The sequence below is a fragment of the Oncorhynchus mykiss genome, chromosome 17 (assembly GCF_013265735.2).
Source record: "Oncorhynchus mykiss isolate Arlee chromosome 17, USDA_OmykA_1.1, whole genome shotgun sequence".
Classification (NCBI taxonomy): Eukaryota; Metazoa; Chordata; class Actinopteri; order Salmoniformes; family Salmonidae; genus Oncorhynchus; species Oncorhynchus mykiss.
The window spans coordinates 19,095,880-19,113,972 of record NC_048581.1 but is presented as its reverse complement, the minus strand read 5'-3'; the positions used below and the strand labels follow the sequence as shown (position 1 = coordinate 19,113,972).

The 18,093-nt window shown below is 42.6% G+C and overlaps 1 protein-coding gene across 1 annotated transcript; it reads right to left on the bottom strand.

Annotated features, from left to right (window-relative positions):
- Positions 1-8,698: 8,698 nt before the first annotated feature.
- LOC110495098 (transcription factor AP-4) lies at positions 8,699-17,710 on the bottom strand. Its single transcript, XM_036949224.1, has 7 exons — positions 17,336-17,710; positions 14,907-15,072; positions 13,368-13,466; positions 12,973-13,146; positions 12,553-12,717; positions 12,163-12,312; positions 8,699-11,940 (listed from the first exon to the last, which is right to left on the bottom strand). Exons 1-7 carry the CDS (start codon positions 17,416-17,418, stop codon positions 11,782-11,784), a joined length of 996 nt encoding a protein of 331 aa, XP_036805119.1. The 5' UTR covers positions 17,419-17,710; the 3' UTR covers positions 8,699-11,781.
- Positions 17,711-18,093: the final 383 nt, after the last annotated feature.

Here is an 18,093-nt window from a genome sequence, read left to right as displayed (position 1 = left end):
GTTGATCCTATTCTTTGGCTTTGATTCTTGGTTGGGATGGAGATGTGAATCCAACATATAAATTGTTCATTTGTAGACCAACTGGAATTTGTTGACAACCAAACACAATTCAAAATCCCTTTTGCAATACAGTAAATAGGCTATTAACTTGTCGACAGTTTAACAGATGATATGTTGGATTCACGTCTCCAAATAAACCAAACATGTTATTTAGATAATAGGATTAAGGCAGTGGTTCAGATGAAACTATCCAAGCATTAGATATCCTTCAAATCCCTGAGCTGGCAAGATAGAAAAACCTACCTTTGTGCCCTTGAGCAAGGCAGTTAACCCTGAACAACAACTGCTCCCCGGGCGCAGATGACGTTGATTTTCCCCACCAATGGTTAAGGTTAGGATGGGGGGAGCCGACACTTGTCCTAGGGGAAACTTCACCAAGCGCTCAAACGCTAGGGGATTCTAGAACTTTAGAGCCACTTAAACAGCACCACCTGGTGGACAATTGTGGAAAATATAAATTTAGAATCGTGACGCATTACTTTAATGAATTTACACTACTTTAAAGGTGCAATGCAGCCGTTTTTATATCAATATCAAATCATTTCTGGGTAACAATTAAGTATCTTACTGTCATTGTTTTTAATTAAAATGTTAAAAAATTAACAAAAATAGCTTTGCGAAGAGCAATTTCTCAAGCAAGAATGTATTTCTTATATATATATATATTTTTACATTTATTTATTGAATATTCGAAACATACAATATACTTGCAGTGAAGCCGCTCAACAACTACATCATACCAGTCACCCAACAGATTCCCTTTCAGAGTGACACACAGGCGCATCCAGGGTCAATGCCCTGGTCAAGGGCACGTTGACAAATCTACCACCAGGCCAAAAAAAAAACAAGATCCCCCCACAGTTCCCCAATAGCTGTCCCTCAACCATTCGAGAGCCCTCCAACAGTCACTAGTCCAAGAAGACAAAATATATATAAAAAATACAATTAATTCCATTCCCCAACTGTATATGTTTGTGTGCATGTCTGGCACTATTACATGTATGTGTGTGACCCGGTCTCTCCAGATCTCCTAACAGTACTATTTCTAGGGTCAATTTTAGATCAATGCTATGCATTTTCAGCCATTCCTGAACCTGAGACCAGAAACAGGCTACCTAGGGGCAATACCAAAATAAACGGTCTATTGATTCTGTATCCTCACAACAAAATCTGCAGAGCTTCGATGACTTATGCCCCAAATATTCAACATTTTGTTGGTGGCAAGAATTCTATATAATAATTTAATCTTGTCTTGAATCTTGTGCTTTATATATCAACTCATACACCCTGTTCCATGGAATCGGTACATCAAAAATCTCTTCCCAGCTATTTTGCAATCTGTATGGCACAGTCGTCAACATCCTGTTCCTCAAATGAAACTGGTAACTTTCCTATTTATGCTATTTTTATTCCTCCGCCAGTTTTGATCCTTTATATTGGACAGACAGACCAGTTCCCTACCTTATCCCGCTGCCACCTGCCTCCTCCATTTTTGGGGTAATGCTGTAATCAATTGGTTGTACTCTTGGATTGAGCAGACCTTCCTGTACAATTCTGATAACTCCACGAAGTACATAACTCTACCATTCCAATTTGCAATATCATTTAAGAACAAAATACCATTTTCTTTCCCATAAATACAGGTATTTTATCAACCAGCACATTTGAGTTCAGCCATAATATGTGTTGTAATATTTGTTCTATCTTTTCAGGGGGATGAAATTGAAATTGTAGCCTTCTCTGTAATGATTGTTTGAAAAAGAGAGATACTTTGAAAAAAGTATCATTTTCAAATAATCAAAAATTAGACATGGCAATCTGCACAAAGGAAAAAAGCATTTTTAAACAATGGATGAGCTTTTCTTAGTAATCTACTTCAGAACCATTTAGGGTTCAAATAAAACTGTTGAATGAGTGAAGCTTATAGAGAGAGGTTTAGTGCTTTTATATTTAATCATCTCAACCCACCCAATTCATGTTCATTATATAGATAGGCACACTTTATTTTGTCTGGTTTAGTGTCCCAGATAAAGCAAAATATTTTTTGCTTATACGATTTAAAAAACGAATCATCAGAAGTAGGCAGCGCCATAAGTAAGTGAATAAACTGAGACATGGTTAAATAGACAGGTTTTTACCTCTCCATGGTTGCAGTATCTTGTCTATTTTTACAAGTTTTCTATTGAAATTCATTGTGGAGATGTCACACCCTGATCTTAGAGAGCTTTGTATGTCTCTATTTTGGTTTGGTCAGGGTGTGATTTGGGGTGGGCATTCTATGTTCCTTTTTCTATGTTTTTGTATTTCTTTGTTTTGGCCGGGTATGGCTCTCAATCAGGGACAGCTGACTATCGTTGTCTCTGATTGGGAACCATACTTAGGTATCTTTTTCCCACCTATGTTTTGTGGGTAGTTGTTTTCTGTTTAGTGTTCTGCACCTGACAGGACTGTTTCGGGTTGCACTTTGTTATTGTTATTTTCAGTGTTCAGTTTAATAAAAGTCATGAACACTTACCATGCTGCGCTTTGGTCCGATTCTTCCTCATCAGATGACGACGACCGTTACAGGAGAGCTTATTTATATATGTTGTGATATGAATACGGAGTATGTGTACTTCACCCTCAGCCCATTTTATAGGTAAACTGCAGGGTAATGTAAAAGTTGTATTTTTTAAAGATCCAATATGTAATATTGTACACTTATCATCATTAGGTTTTAGTTCAAAGTTATCTGGATCTTCAATGAGACATTGCAGGGATCTAGCTTGCGGACTTAATATAAAACTTGAGTCATTGGCATACATGGACACCTTTTTTTAAGCCTTGGATTTCTAATCCTCTGTTATTGGATCTGATTTTAATTTCGATGGCCATAACGTATAGATATGGTGACAGCAGACACCCTTGTTTAACTCCTCTTGACAATTAAAAACTCTCTTGAGAAGTAGCCGTTATTTACTATTTTACACCTAGGGTTGCTTTACATTATGTTTACATTACATTATGCAGTACAGCACCAGCTGTGCCATCAGAGACTCTGGGTTCGCGCCCAGGCTCTGTCGTGACTAGACGCGACCGGGAGGTCCGTGGGGCGACGCACAATTGGCCTAGCGTCGCCCGGGTTAGGGAGGGTTTGGCCGGTAGGAATATCCTTGTCTCATTGCGCACCAGCGACTCCTGTGGCGGGTCGGGCGCAGTGCGTGCTAACCAAGGTTGTCAGGTGCACAGTGTTTCCTCCGACACATTGGTGCGCTGGCTTCCAGGTTGGATGCGCGCTGTGTTAAGAAGCAGTGCGGCTTGGTTGGGTTGTGTATCGGAGGACACATGACTTTCAACCTTCGTCTCTCCCGAGCCCGTACGGGAGTTGTAGCAATGAGACAAGATAGTAGCTACTAAACAATTGGATACCACGAAATTGGGGAGAAAACCGGGTAACATTTTAAAAACTAAACAAAAAAAAGACAATACTGTGCAGCCGTATTCATCGACCTGGCCTGGGCTTTCGACTCTGTCAATCACCACATTCTTATCGGCAGAATCATCAGCCTTGTTTTCTCAAATGACTGCCTCGCCTGGTTCACCAATTACTTCTCAGACAGAGTTCAGTGTGTCAAATCAGAGGGCCTGTTGTCTGGACCTCTGGCCGTCTCTATGGGGGTGCCACAGGGTTCAATTCTCGGTCCGACTCTCTTCTATGTATACATCAATGATGTCGATTTTGCTGCTGGTGATTCTCTGATCCACTTCTAAGCAGACGACACCATTCTGTATACATTTGGCCCTTCTTTGGGCCTTTGTGTTAACTAACCTCCAGACAAGCTTCAATACCATACAACTCTCCTTCCGTGGCCTCCGACTGCTCTTAAATGCAAGTAAAAACTAAATGCATGCTCTTCAACTGATCGCTGCCCGCACCTGCCCGCCCGTCTAGCATCACTACTCTGGACGGTTCTGACTAAGAATATATGGACATCTACAAATATCTAGGTGTCTGGTTAGACTGTAAACTCTCCTTCCAGACTCACATTAAATATCTCCAATCCAAAATTAAATCAAGAATTGGCTTCCTATTTCGCAACAAAGCATCCTTCACTCATGCTGCCAAACATACCCTCATAAAACTGTCTATTCTACCGATCCTCGACTTCGGCAACGTCATTTACAAAATAGCCTCCAACACTATACTCAACAAACTGGATGCAGTCTATCACAGTGCCATCCGTTTTGTCACCAAAGCCCCATATACTACCCACCACTGCGACTTGCATGCTCTCGTTGGCTGGCCCTCGCTTCATATTCGTCACCAAACCCACTGGCTCCAGGTCATCTATAAGTCTTTGCTAGGTAAAGCCCCACCTTATCTCAGCTCACTGGTCACCATGGCAGCACCCACCCGTAGCACACGCTCCAGCAGGTATATTTCACTGGTCACCCCCAAAGCCAATTCCTCCTTTGGCCGCCTTTCCTTCCAGGTCTCTGCTGCCAATCAATCAATCAATCAATCAATCAAATGTATTTATACATCAGCTGATATCAGCTGATATCTCAAAGTGCTGTACAGAAACCCAGCCTAAAACCCCAAACAGCAAGCAATGCAGGTGTAGAAGCATGGTGGCTAGGAAAAACTCTATAGAAAGGCCAAAACCTAGGAAGAAACCTAGAGAGGAACCAGGCTATGAGGGGTGGCCAGTCCTCTTCTGGCTGTGCCGGGTGGAGATTATAACAGAACATGGCCAAGATGTTCAAATGTTCATAAATGACCAGCATGGTCAAATAATAATAATCACAGTAGTTGTTGAGGGTGCAACAGTAAATGAGTAAATGTCAGTTGGCTTTTCATAGACAATCATCGAGAGTATCTCTACCGCTCCTGCTGTCTCTAGAGAGTTGAAAACAGCAGGTCTGGGACAGGTAGCACGTCCGGTGAACAGGTCAGAGTTCCATAGCCGCAGGCAGAACAGTTGAAACTGGAGCAGCAGCACGGCCAGGTGGACTGGGGACAGCAAGGAGTCATCATGCCAGGTAGTCCTGAGGCATGGTCCTAGGGCTCAGATCCTCTGAGAGAGAGAGAGAAAGAAAGAAAGAAAGAAAGAAAGAAAGTAAGAAAGAAAGAAAGAAAGAAAGAGAGAATTAGAGAGAGCATACTTAAATTCACACAGGACATTGGATAAGACAGGAGAAATACTCCAGATATAACAGACTGACCCTAGCCCCCCGACACAAACTACTGCAGCATAAATACTGGAGGCTGAGACAGGAGGGGTCAGGAGACACTGTGGCCCCATCTGATGATATCCCCGGACAGGGCCAAACAGGCAGGATATAACCCCACCCACTTTGCCAAAGCACAGCTCCCACACCACTAGAGGGATATCTTCAACCACCAACTTACCATCCTGAGACTATGCCGAGTATAGCCCACAAAGATCTCCACCACGGCACAACCCAAGGGGGGACGCCAACCCAGACAGGAAGACCACGTCAGGGACTCAACCAACTCAAGTGACGCAACCCTCCTAGGGACGGCATGGAAGAGCACCAGTAAGCCAGTGACTAGGGTTAGAGGCAGAGAATCAGAGTGGAGAGGGGAACCGGCCAGGCAGAGACAGCAAGGGCAGTTCGTTGCTCCAGTGCCTTTCCGTTCACGTTCACACTCCTGGGCCAGACTACACTCAATCATAGGACCTACTGAAGAGATGAGTCTTCAACGAAGACTTAAAGGTTGAGACCGAGTCTGCGTCTCTCACATGGGTAGGCACACCATTCCATAAAAATTGAGCTCTATAGGAGAAAGCCCAGCCTCCAGCTGTTTGCTTAGAAATTCTAGGGACAATTAGGAGGCCTGCGTCTTGTGACCGTAGCGTACGTGTAGGTATGTACGGCAGGACCAAATCGGAAAGGTAGGTAGGAGCAAGCCCATGTAATGCTTTGTAGGTTAGCAGTAAACCCTTGAAATTAGCCCTGAACAGGAAGCCAGTGTAGGGAGGCTAGCACTGGGGTAATATGATATTTTTGGGGGGTTCTAGTCAGGATTTTAGCAGCCATATTTAGCACTAACTGAAGTTTATTTAGTGCTTTATCAGGGTAGCCAGAAAGTAGAGCATTGCAGTAGTCTAACCTAGAAGTGACAAAAGCATGGATTCATTTTTCTGCATCATTTTTGGACAGAACATTTCTGATTCTTGCAATGTTACGTAGATGGAAAAAAGCTATCCTTGAAACAGTCTTGATATGTTCGTCAAAAGAGAGATCAGGGTCCAGAGTAAAGCCGAGGTCCTTCACAGTTTTATTTGAGACGACTGTACAACCATCAAGATTGTCAGATTCAACAGAAGATCTCTTTGTTTCTTGGGACCTAGAACAAGCATCTCTGTTTTGTCCCCGTTTAAAAGTAGAAAGTTTGCAGCCAACCACTTCCTTATATCTGAAACACAGGCTTCTAGGGAGGGAAATTTTGGGGCTTCACCATGTTTCATTGAAATGTACAGCTGTGTGTCATCCGCATAACAGTGAAAGTTAACATTATGTTTTCGAATGACATCCCCAAGAGGTAAAATATATAGTGAAAATAATAGTGGTCCTAAAACGTAACCTTGAGGAACACCGAAATTGACAGTTGATTTGTCAGAGGACAAACCATTCACAGAGACAAACTGATATCTTTCCGACAGATAAGTTCTAAACCAGGCCAGAACTTGTCCGTGTAGACCAATTTGGGTTTCCAATCTCTCCAAAAGACTGTGGTGATCGATGGTATCAAAAGCAGCAGTAAGGTCTAGGAGCACGAGGACAGATGCAGAGCCCCGGTCTGACGCCATCAAAAGGTAACTTACCACCTTCACAAGTGCAGTCTCAGTGCTATGATGGGGTTTAAAACTAGACTGAAGCAATTCATATACATTGTTTGTTTTCAGGAAGGCAGTGAGTTGCTGCGCAACAGCTTTTAATTTTTCTTTTGAGAGGAATGGAAGATTCGATATAGGCCGATTGTTTTTTATATTTTCTGTGTCAAGGTTTGGATTTTTCAAGAGAGGCTTTATTACTGCCACTTTTAGTGAGTTTGGTACACATCTGGTGGATAGAGAGCCTTAGGAGGGCCAAGCACAGGAAGCAGCTCTTTCAGTAGTTTAGTTGGAATAGGGTCCAGTATGCAGATTGAAGGTTTAGAGGTCATGATTATTTTCATCATTGTGTCAAGAGATATAGTACTAAAACATTTGAGTGTCTCCCTTGATCCTAGGTCCTGGTAGAGTTGTGCAGACTCAGGACAACTGAGCTTTGGAGGAATACGCAGATTGAAAGAGGAGTCCGTAATTTGCTTTCTAATGATCACCAATGACTGGAACGAATTGCAAAAATCACTGAAGCTGGAGACTCGTATCTCCCTCACTAACTTTAAGCATCGGCTGTCAGAGCAGCTTACAGATCATTACACCTGTACATAGGCCACCTGTAAATAGCCCATCCAACTACCTCATCCACATATATTTAGTGTTTTCTCCTTTGCACCCCAGTATCTCTACTTGCACATTCATCTTCTGCACATCGATCACTCCAGTGTTTAATTGCTAAATTGTAATTACTTCGAGACTGCGCGCTATTTATTGCCTTACCTCCCTAATCTTACCTCATTTGCACACACTGTATATAGACTTTTCTATTGTGTTATTGACTGTACGTTTGTTAATTCCATGTGGAACTATGTGTTGTTTGTGTCACACTGCTTTGCTTTATCTTGGCCAGGTTGCAGTTATAAATGAGAACTTGTTCTCAACTGGCCTACCTGGTTAAATAAAGGTGGACATTAGACCGGTGGAAATCTGTCCTTTGGTCTAGTGAGTCCAAATTTGAGATTTTTGGTTCCAACCACCGTGTCTTTGTGAGACGCAGCGTAGGTGAACGGATGATCTCCGCATATGTGGTTCCCACCGTGAAGCATGGTGGTGTGATGGTGCTTTCCTGGGGACATGGTCTGATTTAGAATACAGGCACACTTAACCAGCATGGCTACCACAGCATTATGCAGCGATACACCATCCCATCTGGTTTGTGCTTAGTGGGACTATCATTTGTTTTTCAACAGGACAATGACCCAACACACCTCCAGGCAGGGTATGGGTTCATTTACCAGGGAGAGTGATGCATCAGATGACATAGCCTCCATAATCACCCGACCTCACCCCAATTGAGATGGTTTGGGATGAGTTGGACTGCAGTAAAGGAAAATAAGCCAACAAGTGCTCCGCATATGTGGGAACTCCTTCAAGACTGTTGGAAAAGCTTTCCAGGTGAAGCTGGTTGAGAGAATGCCAAGTGTGCATAGCTGTCAAAGGCAAACAGCGGCTACTTTGAAGAATCTAAAATATATTTTGATTTGTTTAACATTTTTTGGGTTACTACATGATTCCATTGTCTTCCACAACGTAGAAAATAGTAAAAAAATAAGGAAAAACCCTTGAATGAGTAGGTGTCCCAACTTTTGACTGGTAATGTATATAAGGTAAGGAATATCTTTAAAAAAAATGTTTTATTGCACTGGGGCCTTTAAATACTTAAACAAAATTGTAAAAGGTTCAGGGTGGCAACTTAACAAATTGATTGTAATTCAAAAAGGTCAAATAAAAATATAAGCCATGTATGTATGTATTAAAAAACAAAGTACAAATTTTATTGTATTTTTTCTTTACAAAGGCCTGTTTTTCCCAACAAGTTCATTTTTCTTAAACAAAATATAACAGCTTCTCATCGACCTGGACTGACAAAAAAAAAGAAATTAAAAAAATATACAAATGTCTGTAATTAAAAAAATAGGACAAAAGGAGAGATGCAGAGAGCAGGCAGAGAGATGAGAGAAATTAACATATTTGAAGAAAAGGAGAGAAACACAGCTGTTCGGTTTTAAGTCACAGCAAAAAGAGCTTGATCAACATAGTAAAAATCTGCGGCGCCATCGTCGTCCTTGATTCAGGCAGTACAGACCGGGAAGTGCTTCATATCAATAATCTCTAATTGTTGATTATTAAGAGATTCTCTAACAACCAACAATCTCTCAGGACACCAGTGCTGAAATATGATGCACACATCTTCAGCATAAAAAATACTGAACAGAAGAAACAACCAAAAAGATAAATATATCTGATGAGGGCAATGAAGATACTGGCGGTGTCCCAAATGGAACCCTATTCCCTACCTTGTGCACTCTTTATACCAGGGCCCTGGTAAACAGTAGTTCACTATTTAGGGTGCCATTTGGGACATAACGCAGTAGTCAGTAAGTATAGCTACTATTCTAACCAGATTTGAAGTTCCCCCTACAACAGACAATAAGATGTTTCTGCTCTCTTGCCAACTCCTAATGGAATTGTCATGCGTTTTGGCTTGACAATGACAACAGAGTTAGGCAAGAGCACAAACAGATCTGGGACTAGGCTAAATGGACATAATATTGTAACCAGTTATGAAGTTGAATCACAAAATGAATTAGCTTCGTCACCCCAAATGTCCCACTGGAGCCAAGTTCTCACACAGGAAGAGCTTCCTGTAGACCGTGGCTACGTCGACAATGGAACCCTATATGCTAAATAGTGCACTACTTTTGGCCAGTGCCTCATGTAGCGAATAGGGTGCCGTTTCATACGTAGACGATGACTAAGGAAATCCCAGAAAAATATAACATTTAAGACAAAAAACGAACACAGCATCAATTGGCAATAGAGCATGGAGGGATGAAACAAGAAAAAACTAAATAAATGGAATGTTTTTACAGCATCATTTCAGATTCAGCATTCCTAGAAACTCCTGTTCTCCCTGATCACGAGATCTATACAGGAAAACTCATGGCCCTAGTTGTAGCCTTAAACATGGTTCAGGAAAAACTCCTGACCCGTAGCATCATATCAACATATCATAGGAAGTGGGTGAGACTCCAGGCTTCCAGAGAAATAACAGGGATTCCAGTCCCGTTCCCAAAACAAACTGACAACATGGAGGGGTACGAGGGGAAAGGGACTGGGGCAAATGTCTAGTTCAGTGCTTGTGTAGGAGTTGAGCGCTACCCGTTGGCTTAGGATATGCCAACGGGGGGGTTTCAAAATCGAATGGTAAAAGTTGGGGGTCTCAGAGGGCATACGATCCCTGTTAGCACCATCAGAGAAAAACACTAGTCTTCAATGCATGTAGTTACATGTGTGTTATGACTGTACACGTTGACAAAGACGGGTTGGCTGAGCATTTCACAAACATTATGCACACGCATCGATGAGGCCGTGTGGTATTATGATTCTGAGCGGTCAGATAGCATGCAACAATGCCTGGAAGCTGCCTTGTGGGGAATCGTAGGTGGCTCGTTTCAGCTTGTTACTGATAACATGTCTTGTTTTGAGGTGTTTTGACTATGGCTCAAATTCACTAGCTAGCTAGCTAGCTAACCAACAACTGTAAGAATGTATTTGAGAGAAGTGTATTTGTGTTTTCAATAAACATTGAGACAAAATATAATTTACATGTCAACAATTTTAGCCAATTTTAGTCTGTTTTGCCCCATAGTTGCACATGCATTGGTTTTGTTGCTAGACAACCAACCCGTCTGTCTATACTGTATGCATGTTATGTTCTCTTGTTGGGAGGTGCATAGATTCATATTGGGTGAAGGGGTGATGTTTTTAAAAACACTTTGGCCTAATATTCAACACTACCCCACCTATAAAACTAATTTACTGGAGCTTGGAATTGCATAAATACCTAAAAACATTTAGTGCATAGTCACTGAAATAAACAAAAATCAACAAGAGACCTAATTGGAAACTATCCTCTTCTTGGTAAACCCGACACTTAGGAAAACTTTTGATAGAAAAGATGGAAAACAACTTTGAAAGGTGAAGAGATGGTCCACTGCTTGCTTCTATGGAACCCTAATAGAGCTAGTGACACAGCTTATTCTGTAACTTTCATTCAATCATGTGATTGATGGGATCCAGCTAAGTACCAGCTGTGTTGTATTCTGCCAGAGACAAACTATCGCTGTCTATTGTCTTAAAGACTTTCCAGACAGGAAGCGATCGGGCGGAGCAAGGTTGCCAAATTAGAGCAGATACCCATTTTCTCCGCCTCGGCTGAGCAGCCTTCACGAGCAACGCCGATCGCTCCGCCTGAAAAGAATCCCGCTGCAGCTGTGTCTGGAAAGCCCTTTACGATAGACTGCCATATTGAGCTAACTTCTTCATCTGTGATTTAAAAGCACACGATCTGACCAGAGCTTATCATACCTACTGGCTGACTCCATAGTCATTATAATGCCAAAGACAGGTTCAAAAAAACAAACATTTATATCAAAAAGTAGTCAGGCGTCTGGAGGGAATCTTTGTGATCGTCTTCTACAGTGGGTGGGAATCGCTAACGTGTGTGTGTTCCATTTGTTGGTCACTGGTTTATGATTGAATTTGGATTTTAGTAGAACAAATGTCATTGTTTCGCTCTACCAATCAGATGCTGTCTGATTGTGTTTGTATTGGTGTGTGTGTGGCAGCGAACAGTTCATCAAGCAGTCCTCTCCCTTGATTTCAAACTGTCTGGAGAGAACACGTTGTGTGTATATACAGTATGTATTGATGTGTGTGTGTATATATATGTATAGGTGTGTGTGTGGTAGCTAACAGTTAATTGAGCAGCCTTGGCTCATGCTGTCTGAAACTGTATAGAGAACACGGTATGTGTATCTCTGTGTTAGTTCATGGAGCAGTCCTCCTCTCCCTCACTGTCGGAGGCCGTATCAGAGCCGGTGGTATCCATGGAGACGTGGGCAGGGCTGACGATGACTGCTCGTCTCCTCTCCTCCTCAGCACTGCCCCTCCTCTCCTGGGCACGTTCGATGTGCTGGATGGCCTGGAAGGCAGAGGTCATAGAGAATTCTAAGGTTAGAGGTCATGGTTCAGTGACGCTATATGTAATGGGGTTATCTATACACCTCACACTCAAACATACGCTCTCTGTCTATCTCAAACACACACAGTACTATAGCACTACAGACATCATAGAGAGCACAAGGACACATACTGAACTTCACTATAGAAACCCTACAGAGCACAAGGACACACTCTCCCTCACCTGTACGATGGTATCCAGGTTCTGCCGGGACGTTGACACTGTGCTGGTGTTGGAGGCGGGGCTCATGGTAACCACGGTGACGTGGTGCGGGGTCAGCGTGGGGGCGGGGACGATGACCGTGGGGTGGTGAGTGGGGGCTGGGGACCGCACCTAAAGGAGGAGAAGAGATGGTGAGAATAAGAAGAGTTTGAGAAATGAGAAGAGAGAAAAGGTGAAAAATTAGGAGTAAGAGGGTACAAGGAGAGGAAGGGAAATAAAACATTCACATTCCTTAAATTCAAAAACGGTTTGCGTTTCCCCATCTGTGGATTGTGTGTCTCTCTCTCCGTCTGTGTCTCTGTACCTGTGACCCGCCTCTGTCCTCCACCTGTAACCCGTGTGACTCTGTACCTGTGGGCTATGTGCTGCGTGTCTGTCCCTCTCTGCGCTGGTCTCTGCATGGAGCTGCTGTAGCCTCAGTAAGGTCTGGGTCTGGATGTGAGCCTGCTCCTCCTGGACCTGCTGGGTGATCACCTTCAGCCTCTCTGGGTGCAGCACCATGTCCAGAGAACGCACCTGGATGGACAAAGACACGGGGGAGAAGGGTGATCAGTCTTTATGTCTATGTTCCTCTTCACTCTACCTTCCCTCTTTTCATTCTCAGTGCCTCATAAGATCCTTCTTCTCCATCACTGGTTCACCTCTCCTCAGTCTCACCACCTCTTAGTTCAACCTTCTCTCCATCCCTTCTTCTAACTCCCCCCTCTGGCTAGGGACAGCAGGATGAGCAGTCTCTCCCACATCTCCCCGCCCACCACCCTTCTCTCTCACCTGTTCCTCCAGTATCATCCTCGCAGAGCGCTCCTTGTCCAACTGTTGTCTGAGCTCCAACATCTCTCTCCTCAGCTCCTCGGCTTTCTCCTCCTCCAGAATGTCTGGGGAGCCGATCCCTTCATCCTTCTCCTCCGCCCCACGCCTCCTCTTTGGGGAGGAACCACTGAACTCCTGCAGGAGGAGAGGAGACCGGGTGAGAGGGAGCATTTCGACTAGTTATGGCCATGCCATGAACAGTTAATAGTTTGCGGATGTATACTGTACACACAAATGTAATGGATCACTTTACACGTGCATGTACTTTTGTACATATTAAAAAAGTCACAAGCTACAATATGTTTATTCATTTCTATGGCTAGACTTGGCTATATGAAGGTAATATGAATGTCTACCTGTATGAAGCGTTTGAGCTGGTTGTTCTGCTGCAGTAGCTGGGTCTTCTCTTGCTCCAGAGCAAAGATGTAGTCTGACGTCTGCTGTAGGATGGCAGCCTGAATAGACAGGAATAATATCAGAAAGTTAGGTCAGATTCAATACTCTCAGAAACAGTTTCCTTGAATCCTCCATGGGTGGTATGGACTAGAGGTCGACCAATTATGATTTTTCAACGCCGATACAGATTATTGGAGGACCAAAAAAAGCTGATACTGAGATAATGACAATTACAACAATACTGAATGAACACTTATTTTAACTTAATATAATACATCAATAAAATCAATTCAGTCTCAAATAAATAATGAAACATGTTCAATTTGGTGTAAATAATGCAAAAACAAAGTGTTGGAGAAGAAAGTAAAAGTGCAATATGTGCTATGTAAGAAAGCTAACGTTTCAGTTCCTTGCTCAGAACATATGAAAGCTGGTGGTTCCTTTTAACATGAGTCTTCAATATTCCCAAGTAAGAAGTCTTAGGTTGTAGTTATTATAGGAATTATAGGACTATTTCCCTCTATACCATTTGTATTTCATATACCTTTGACTATTGGATGTTCTTATAGCCACTTTAGTATTGCCAGTGTAACAGTATAGCTTCCGTCCCTCTAGTTAGCGTGTGCTAACTAGCTAGCCATTCCACTTCGGTTACACCAGCCTCATCTTGGGAGTTAATAGGCTTGAAGTCATAAACAGCGCAGTGCTTGACGCACAGCGAATAGCTGCTGGCAAATGCAGGAAAGTGCTGTTTGAATGAATGAATGCTTCTGCCTACCACCGCTCAGTCAGACTGCTCTATCAAATCATAGACTTAATTATAATATAATAAACACACAGAAATACGAGCCTTGGGTCAATAATATGGTCAAATCCGGAAAAATCATTTCATTATTCTTTCAGTGAAATACGGAACCGTTCCGTATTTTATCGAATGGGTGGCATCCCAAAGTCTAAATATTGCTGTTACATTGTACAACCTTCAATGTTATGTCATAATTATGTACAATTCTGGCAAATTAATTACGGTCTTTGTTAGTAAGAAATGGTCTTCACACAGTTCGCAATGAGCCAGGCGGCCCAAACTGCTGCATATACCCTGACTCTGCTTGCATAGAACGCAAGAGAAGTGACACAATTTCCCTAGTTAAATGAAATTCATGTTAGCAGGCAATATTACCTAAATATGCAGGTTTAAAAATATATACTTGTGTATTGATTTTAAGAAAGGCATTGATGTTTATGTTTAGGTACATTGGTGCAACGACAGTGCTTTTTTCACGAATGAGCTTGTTATATCATCACCCATTCAGCGAAGTAGGCTGTGATTCGATGATAAATTAACAGGCACCGAATCGATTATATGCAACGCAGGACAAGCTAGATAAACTAGTAATCGGTGTCCAAAAACGCGGATTATCGATTGTTATGAAAACTTGAAATCGGCCAACCTCTAGTATGGATACAAACACAGTTAGATTATGGTCCCGCTCTCCTACCTTGCTGAGTTTCTCGCCGTCTGTGTGTGGCAGGAGTGTTTTCAGCGACTGGAACCCTGCGTTGATGCTCTGCATGCGGCGCCGCTCGTTACTATTGGCGATCTCCCGGCGGATACGCCTCTCCTGGTCCTGAGCAGTCTCCGGGCTGAGCGGGATGTTGGCCAGACTGAAGGGAGAGATGATGGGATAGAAGGAGAGATGGCGAGAAGGACAGAGGGAAATGGAGACAAAAGTTACATTTTATTCAGATTTATTGTAGTTTAGTCTGCTTTTCACCTCGTGTCTAATTAGAAATGACATGGTTAGAAATTCCTATCATGCCGATGTAGCTTGGTGGAAAACAGTGCACATGCAGGTAGTACGGCGCTATTCCTTCCCACCCCCCTGCAACCACACCCCCCACCTATTTCACTTGGGTTAGTGACTAGGGCTATAAGGTCAGGTCGTGGAGTTTCCCTGAACTCACTCCCCTTCAACCCATTTAATGGTTGCTAACCTACCCTGTTCTGTTTACTCAGCCAGATAATATGTAAACCATATAACCTCCAGAGATAACATCAGTGTACATCAGTGAACGCTCTACAACAGGATTTCCCCAAACTTGGTCCTGCCCACCCCTTGCACATTTTGGTTTTCCCCTTAGCACTACACAGCTGATTCAAATAACCAACTCCTCAAGCTTTGATTATTGGGATCAGCTGTGTACTGCTAGGGTAAAAAACTAAACAGGGCCCAGGACAGAGATTGGGAAACCATGCTCTACAAGGTTCACAAAGAAGTAGACTAACCAGATCTCGGGAAACGTGTCTGACAGCTAGGCTTACAATCATTCACAACGCGACAGACAGTTAACTGTCACACAACATCTTAAGAGGGGGAAATGTAGGCCTGTTGGCAGACCGATTATCTACGCACACAATAGCTATTTGTTTAGTCAACTGAATAGAGTACAGTAAGCAAAACAAATTAGATATGCCTAAATCAATGCCAATAAAAAGTTAAATGGACAACCAAAAACCTAATACTTTTGAGATGGAATGCAAACAAACCATTGACGATGTGAGCCTATAGACTAGTACAGACTAGCCTACTGTTAGAGCGTTGGACTAGTAACCGAAAGGTTGCAAGTTCAATTCCCCGAGCTGACAAGGTACAAATCTGTCGTTCTGCCCCTGAACAGGCAGTTAACCCACTGTTCCTAGGCCGTCATTGAAAATAAGAATTTGTTCTTAACTGACTTGCCTAGTAAAAAATGTTAAAAATAAATAATTACAAATAAAATAAATAAATCTAGATTTGAACGCTGCCTTCATTCATAAACTCTGTTTCTGCTTCAAAAGATTCTAGAAGCGTGTTTAGCTATAAACCCCTGGTTGATCGAGCGCTTCTCACATACATTGGTTGAGTGAGCAGACTTAGTACAACGAAATATTGTAGCTAGCACGTATATATGGTAGCTAACAAGCTTGTTGTCGGCCGACCAACGAAACCGAATGTATACACTTAGTAGCTAGCGAACTAGTAATATGTGCAAATCCTTCGCCAAAATACGTAGCTAGTTCGGTAGCCTGGTGAAATTTGACACCAAGACCACCCCCTTCACATGGAGAACAATGCTTTTTGCCTACCTATTTGAAACACTATTACAGCGTCGACTTCACAAAAACGGGGTCTTTCTACAAAATATGAATAAATAAAATTAAAGTAGTTAAATATAACTTAGTATGGACGAAATTGTGTGATGTTTATTATTTAAATGCTGTTGCGGATGTTGAACACACACCACCGCCATGCTACTAAGCTCGAGAGCTTAGCCAATTTCAGTACGCGACACATAAGCATGGCCGCGCTACCCACGAGCTAGCTGGCTAGCCACGGCAGGCATATTTACTCGCTACACCTCGTAGGTTCCCTACATGTGTGACCCAAAGCCCGTAAAAACGCACATACTGTTAGGTTATGTCACAAAAGTATAACTGCATTATTTTTGTCGACCTGTTGGGGAAGGAACACCGTAGACAACATCTGGAATGCGAGCTAGCGGGTGCTAGCTACACAGCAGCGGGCAGTGTGATTAGTAACCACGTGGTTCGTGTTAGCTGGATACAAAATGTATCGATTTCACGTATTTATTTACATTTTTCGCTACAACTGTAACCACCAACGGCCATTATTAATACCACTAGCCGTTACGATGTTTCGGGACAAATATTTAATGATTGCTTTCGTCCCGCCCTCGGGGTATGCGCTCATATGCGCACAGCTAACAAGAAATCATAGCTTCCTTCAACCAATGTTGTGCCAATATTGTTGTAGCTAGATTGCTAACTACATGCAGGCTACTAGCTAGTTAGTAAGCAGATAACTCACAGTTGCGATCAAAACACACAATACACATCTTATCGGAAGCGTGATTATGCAATACGCACCTACAAAGCCCTCCAATAACATCCTTCTCCGATTTCTTGAATTGTTGTAAAGCCTTCTCCGTAGGCATCATGAAGTATTCCATGCTTTAGCTACCAAGCTACTTAACGTTAGATGTCTTCAGCTGTAACCCCTTGAGCCTGCTCTGTGTTTTGGAGGCTATTTCCTTGCCGTAAAAATACACTCCTGTACTATGTTCGATTGCACATAGCTAAGTATTGCGTAGAATTGTTGGAGGTTGTAGCTAAAAGTCTAGCTAAGCTAACTGTGTGTGGCTCCAGCTGATGCGGATTTCCCTGCGTGCGTGTGGCGCCTCCGCCTACTACTACGTGTGTGTTTGCAGCTGATCTCTGTGTCTCGAGGCGGGAAACAGCTGGTCGGAATCAAGGAGAGCACGGGAGCTTTTTCTCTCTGTGCAGAGCAGACCAGACTACGCACAAACAAAGAGCTACTTTGAGACAGAAGCAGTAGGGCCTATTGAACAAGGAACGGCCAACTGGTGCTTATAAAAACACTTAAAATACACTAAAGAGAAAATGAAAACAGGAGGCCAGGCCAAGGCAACAAACCAAAGTCAAGTACAATAACAAACAACCCATTTGCCTATATTCTATAAAACAACGATATATTCTATTCTAATTTATTATATTCTTTAAAAACAAAAATAGATGACATGTTGTTATGCCAGTGCCTATCAGGTCAAATACATTTGAAAGTCCTGATGTTATGCCTATACCGTAATAAAAACCTTATTACCAAG

What these genes read in the sequence shown, in the direction of transcription:
- LOC110495098 (XM_036949224.1), bottom strand. Translation starts at nt 17,418, where the DNA reads ATGGAATACTTCATGATGCCTACGGAGAAGGCTTTACAACAATTCAAG. An exon ending in ACGGCGAGAAACTCAGCAAG is followed by an intron (nt 13,467 to 14,906) that starts GTAGGAGAGCGG and finishes CTGTCTATTCAG; the next exon opens with GCTGCCATCCTACAGCAGAC. An exon ending in AGCTCAAACGCTTCATACAG is followed by an intron (nt 13,147 to 13,367) that starts GTAGACATTCAT and finishes CTCCTCCTGCAG; the next exon opens with GAGTTCAGTGGTTCCTCCCC.